The 6,336-nt window shown below is 52.5% G+C and overlaps 1 protein-coding gene across 1 annotated transcript; it reads left to right on the top strand.

The window, feature by feature from the left end:
• The first annotated feature begins 2,390 nt into the window (after nt 1–2,390).
• LOC134349425 (early growth response protein 1-B-like) lies at nt 2,391–6,065 on the top strand. Its single transcript, XM_063053706.1, has 2 exons — nt 2,391–2,784; nt 3,800–6,065. Exons 1-2 carry the CDS (start codon nt 2,406–2,408, stop codon nt 5,314–5,316), a joined length of 1,896 nt encoding a protein of 631 aa, XP_062909776.1. The 5' UTR covers nt 2,391–2,405; the 3' UTR covers nt 5,317–6,065.
• Nucleotides 6,066–6,336: the final 271 nt, after the last annotated feature.

Raw genomic sequence — 6,336 nt, 5'->3', positions numbered from 1 at the left:
ATCTTCCACCCCCGCTCTCCTCCACTGCCCGACACTATCCCCCTGACATCTTACATTTCGCCCCAGCCTTCCGAATTATTTCTTGCCATTCGTCTTTCCTCGCTTACCCAGTCCTCCCTCTCGCCTCTCCACTTTCAATCATAATGCAGGGTTTCTGTCCGAAACGTCGACAATTTCTGTCCCACTATTGATGTTGTTTGATTTGTTGATTTCTTCCGGTAGAATGTGTGATGCTGTTTCTGTCTCCGGGGTAGTTTGAGAGAGTCCCTGGGGGTAGTTTACTGTAGCGAGGCCACTGACAGTCTTGGGGATGCCCCTCCTTATACCGGCTATCTTTATTCTTCACTCTCCATCCTGCGGTAGGGTGGCGGGAGAGAGGCAAACAAAGCGCCCCCCCCCACCCCACCAACACCCTCTCAGCTGCTCGACGCACTGAGTCCTCTAGTAGTTAATTTTATGAGCAATCGATGGGCCCTACCAGGAGGAGACCACAACTTACTGTACCGAGGCATTCGGACTAACTGTCCAGGAGTGCTGTGTTAGTGGGGATTCAACCCGGTTGTTTCGGGTACTGATAAGAGCGGCAACCGATTACCAAAAAAAAGCGTTTCCCCTGATACCACCTTGCCGTCGTATTCGCACTACCCCAGAGAACTTCATGTAAACTGAATGTCTGCAGTGGGAAACGCGGGGGCTGCAGCAGGAAAGCCGGAGACCGCATCAACGGCCGACAGCGCACAGCTCACCGACTGGGAACTCCTCTCTCACAGCACACAGGCTCCCCTCGTCACTTTCTTCCCAACCGCAGTAGCCATGCATTTTTCTTTCTGCTCCTCCTTCTCTCCCTCTTTCCCCGTCTCCCTCCCTTCATTCCCGCTTCGACCCTTTCTCCACCTCATCGTGTTTCTCACCTCTCTTCCTCCCTCCCCGTTCTTCCCCTCCCACTCCCCGTTTCTTCATCTTCCTCTCTCCCACCGGTCTCCCCCTCCCTCCCCGTTTCTCCCCTTTCTCCCCCTCCCTCCCCGTTTCTCCCCTCTCTCCCCCTCCTTCCCCGTTTCTCCCCTCTCTCCCCCTCCCTCCCTATTTCTCCCCTCTCTCCCCCTCCCTCCCTGTTTCTCGCGCTCTCTCTCTCCCCTCCCCGTTTCCTCCCCTCACTCCGCCTTCTCCCTCTCCCACCCCGTTCCCCTCTCTCCCCCTCCTCGTTTTCTCCCCTCTCCCTCTCCCACCCCATGTCTCCCTCCCTCCCTGTTTCCCCCTGTCTCCCGCTCGCCTTTTTCTCCCCTCACTGCCCCCTCCCTCTCCCACCCCGTGTCCCCCTCACTCCCTGTTTCCCCCACTCTCTCCCCCTCCCTCCACGTTTCTCCCCTCCCTCCCCGTGTGTCCTCTCTCTCCCCAGGTGTTTCTACCCTCTCTCTCTCCCTCACTCTGTTTTTCTCTTCGCACACCCCCTTCACTATTGTATATCTGCTTCTGTTAACACACATCGTTTATTGATCAGAAGATATAAACCCGGACTATTCGGAAATCTCTGATCGCTGCTTCGATTCTGATGTGATCTGTAGGAATGCCGAGCTGACAGAGCTGGCGGTCCCGCCTCGCGGGGTGTCTGATACGGCGCCCACGCACCGTACTCGGAATTAAATATTAAACTTCGGTTAATGTTCGGGTTGCTTGTACAGGGTCAGCGAGGGAGAAAAGTTCAGTGGTAGAAAAGGGAGCGCGGGGAACACCGGGTCTGTTACATAAACAAAATTGGTTCACCCTCCAATCTGAACGCCAGCAGAAGGCACCATAGTCCTGGGTACTCGCATCGTAATACTCTGCCGCTGCGGCCAGGATCCCAGGGCCGCAGGGCAGAGGACGAGAGCCTCTGTGTGACTGGGGCGGGGCTGGGGCAATACATGGAAAGGGCGGGGCTGTAGGAACAGAACTCGGCAGTAGCCGGGTGGGACGAGGTCCGCAGCACTAGAAGTCGAGCTGCGTACGGGGGGGCGGGGGGCGCCGGGAGTTGGAGGGTACAGGACAAGGCGCTAGAACTCCAGAGTTTCCCACCGGCGCCGGGTGATTGGCAACCGCCGGCGCCTCTCCTCTCCTCCCAGGCTAGCCCGGCGGAAACGCCATATTTGGAGCGGGTCCGGGAACCGCCGGATGCCCAAATATGGGCCGGGGAGCGGTGTGACCAAATATGGGCAGGCGGCGCCCGGGGACTTCCGGCGACCTCCTGAGCCAGGAAAACGTTCGAGGCTGAACAAGGCGACGGGCCGCGATCCCGGCCCGCAAAGGGGTCTCCTTACCCCACCTGCAGAGGGGTTGGGGGGGGTCCCTCTCATCTCGCTACGTCACAGGGTCCCAGCGCTGGAACGGGTGCTGACCAAACATGGGCTTCCTGCGCTCCATATTTGGGCATGTACGTCAGCGGCGGGGCGGAGCCGAGCCTGCTAAATAGCGGCGGTTGCCGGGGAAAGCATTCATCCCGCGGGAAGAGAGTTCAGCGGCTCAGCTCGGCTCGGCTCGGACCGAGGAGGAGGAGGCGGCGGAGACGCCCCGCCTGGCAACCTCTGCCCATTTGCCCAGTTTATCCCCCGGATCCCTGCATACAGCCTGTCAGAATGGTGACCAAGGCGGAGATCAGCCTGCCGCCCCTGTTGCCAGAGCCGCTGTACCAGGCTCTGGACTCTTACTCGAAGCTGGACGATGCGCTGATGACGGGGACGTTTGTCACCGCCTCCACCGACCAGCCGTTCTATGGGGAACCCCTCGAGCAGTTCGAGCATCTGCCGGCAGGTGAGTCCCCGGCCGCTCCGCGGAATACCCACCCCGCATCCAACTCCGGGCTCTCCATCGGCCGCAGTCCGTGCACCTCTAACGTCCAGATCAGCTGCCTCCCCTTCACGCAGGACTCACACCGGGGACTTGCGGTGTGTGTTCCTGTGCCGAGAACGCGCCAGCGAGAGAGCAGGGAATACCTGGGGAAGACACAGCGCTGACATGCACGAGAAAATCCAAACACAGGTTTGCACGCTGACTCGGGCGTCACGCACAAATCGCCGAAATAAATAAGAGGTGCATACACAGATACACACGGAACAGGCGAGGTTCTGAAACATTCTCAGGGGAATACAACAATAAACGAAGTGCAGTGAAGTGAAATAAACACGGGACTTGGAAAAAAAAACACGAATGGACAAAGGCAAAATCTACACAGACCAGCAACGGTACACAGGAGTAAAGAAGCTTGGTGAAAAAGGGAAGAAGTGGACGAAGGGTGCGGAAATAAACGAACTGATTGGAATATGCAAGAACGACGGCCAAAGTGAAATTTACATAACCAAAGGCTGCTGAGATATACGTGCACTAAAATAAAATCTGGACACATGTCCACAGATAAATAAGCAAAATGAATTATACATATTATAACTGCTTTCAGCTGGCGAGGTCTTGAACAGTAATTTCCCAGCTTCAGCAGCTCATTGTCCCTGGTCATTCCGTTGTACGTTTTTGACTAGGTCGTCAGTCCCGGTATCTCCATATCTGGCAGTCTGTTTCAGTATCTCTGTGCCGCAAAACAGATGCTATTCCCGGACATACTTAACCGGACGAGACTGCAGGGAATATTTCTCTGTGTAGACAGAGGCACAATCCCACTATACAATGTAGGTGTACAATAGAGGTGGATATACGTATAGAAGTGTCTACCAATCATATAGATTGTCCAGTTCGAACAATTATTCCTGAATTGTTATATCATTGCTGCTTTTTCGATGCAATTGATTAAAATTGTATTCTTTTCTCTTCTCAGACACGTTTACAGATATTTCACCCAGCGGAGATAAGTCTCTGATCGAGTCGTTCGTAACTCAAAACTGCAGGCTTCCATCGGTCACCTACACCGGTCGCTTCTCACTGGAGCCTGCTTCCAGCAACAACAATCTGTGGCCCGAACCGCTCTTCAGCCTGGTAAGCGGGATCGTTAGCATGAGTACACCCAGCTCAAACTCGGCCTCGTCCAGCCAGTCCAGTGCCGTCTACTCTGCCCCTTCCACCTTCACCAACTCCAGCTCCGAAATCTTCACCGAGGCGCAATCTCCGGGTTTCCCCTCCGCCGGCGGCTACTCCAACACTAAGAACTGCAGCTCCAACTTCCAGCTGCCAATGATCCCAGACTACATGTTTGCCCAGCAGGAGGACATTACTATGAGTAACTCTGAACAGAAACCCTTTCAGACACTGGAACCCAGAGCTCAGCCTTCTCTTATTCCTCTCTCCACTATCAAAGCGATCGCCACGCAAACCAGCTGTTCAGAGATCAAGAACGTCAATACTTATCACTCTCAGCTGATCAAACCTTCCCGGTTAAGGAAGTACCCCAACCGACCCAGCAAGACACCCCCTCACGAACGGCCGTACGCCTGCCCGATGGAGACCTGTGACCGGCGCTTCTCCCGGTCTGATGAACTCACTCGCCACATTCGAATCCACACCGGCCAGAAGCCATTCCAGTGCCGGATCTGCATGAGGAACTTCAGCAGAAGCGACCACCTAACTACACACATCCGCACACACACCGGCGAGAAGCCTTTTGCCTGCGAAATCTGTGGTAGGAAGTTTGCTAGAAGCGATGAAAGGAAGAGGCACACGAAAATCCACCTCCGCCAAAAGGAGAAGAAAGCTGAAAAGACCATGTGTATCTCTAGCTCCAGTACCCCAATAACTTCCTACCAGTCCCCTGTTACCAGCACGTATCCCTCCGCAGTAGTGAGCACCTCTTTTGACTCCCCTGTTACCAGCACGTATCCCTCCGCAGCAGTGAGCACCTCTTTTGACTCCCCTGTTACCAGCACGTATCCCTCCGCAGTAGTGAGCACCTCTTTTGACTCCCCTGTTACCAGCACGTATCCCTCCGCAGTAGTGAGCACCTCTTTTGACTCCCCTGTTACCAGCACGTATCCATCCTCAGTAGTGAGCACCACCTTTGACTCGCCGGTCACTAGTGGTTATCTTTCTGCAGTAGTGAGCACATCATTTGACACCCCTTCCACAAGTGGTTACCTTTCTGCAGTAGCGAGCACCTCATTTGATACCCCCGTCACTAGCACTTACCCCTTGGCAGCAGTGAGCACCTCTTTTGACCCCTCAGTCACCAGCACGTATCCGTCCGCAGCAGTGAGCATGTCCTTTGACTCCTCATCCACCAGCACGTATCCCTCCGCAGCAGTGAGCACCTCCTTTAATTCCCCAGTCACCAGCACCTTTCCTGCAGTAAACCCAGCTACTTCAGATATGTCAACACTTACACCAAGGACAATTGAAATCTGAAGTTGTTGGGGTCTCTAGAAATGGACATGTTTTTATATAAACATGCTATTGTATACATGTGCCAAACTGTACCCTCTCAGCGTCTGCAGGCACTACGAGGGGGTATGCCTTTTCGTATTCCATCCTGTTTTACCTGGAATTGGCAGGGGATAATTTGGTAAATGTCTCTATCGTGCAATACTCTATGTCTTTAAGCAAATGAGATGCGGTTGGAATGTCGTGCTACCAGCATGTACCGGAGATGTTCTTATGTCGGGGAAGTTACCCTGGTGGTTTGCCAAGTGGCTGAACTTTGCTTTGTCCTTTGGTTGATCTTAAAGTTCCGATAAGTCTGTGTGCCTTTCATGTGCAGCTTGCTAACACGTATTTCTGTTAGTGGATGTGACGCATCTAAGCCTTAAGGTGGAAAGAAAGACATGGTCAAATGAGGCACTTTGTAGTGGGGGGAAGGGAAGAAATGGCAAAACATTTCTCTCGAAAGTAAGCAAAAAATATCTAAAGTATATTTTTGTAACCTGTGTAAATAGATTCAGAGCCAGGATGTTGCTGTTACCTACCGAGTAGGCGGTGTATTTTTTGTATGTTCTCAATTTGCGTCCAACTGGTAAATACATTTCAATGTAGAGTGTTTGTTATCTGAGCACCTGCCTGTTCACGCTTCATTCAATGGAATGCGCTTTACTGGCGAGTGGATATTTGGTGTACAATATACCCTCAAGGAAAAATAAATCTTTTAAAGATTTCTCTTACATTTGTTGGGTTATGACTATTTAAAATAAAGGCGCTGGAATCCTGAAATTAAAGTTTTGCTTAGCAATCAAGTACTTCCCCTCTGTCTACAAGAGTTTTTCAAGTTACCTAGGCAGTATTTTTGATAACCCAAATGTCTGTAAAAATCCATCCAAAAATGGCATATTTCACAGACAAGTACTTTCATTTTCCAAACACGGCCAGTTTCCAAATGATTACATTCTGTCCTTCAGTATAGGCAGTTACTCCCCCAGGTATAACTATTCACTC

This window comes from Mobula hypostoma, chromosome 7 (assembly GCF_963921235.1).
Source record: "Mobula hypostoma chromosome 7, sMobHyp1.1, whole genome shotgun sequence".
In the NCBI taxonomy this organism is placed as follows: Eukaryota; Metazoa; Chordata; class Chondrichthyes; order Myliobatiformes; family Myliobatidae; genus Mobula; species Mobula hypostoma.
The sequence above is the reverse complement of the archived record's forward strand: the minus strand, read 5'-3'. Positions and strand labels throughout refer to the sequence as shown.

Excerpts from the sequence above, each read along its gene's own strand:
- LOC134349425 (XM_063053706.1), top strand. The coding sequence starts at position 2,406 with ATGTACGTCAGCGGCGGGGCGGAGCCGAGCCTGCTAAATAGCGGCGGT. Across the intron at positions 2,785-3,799 it reads GTTCGAGCATCTGCCGGCAG|ACACGTTTACAGATATTTCA; the intron begins GTGAGTCCCCGG and ends TTCTCTTCTCAG.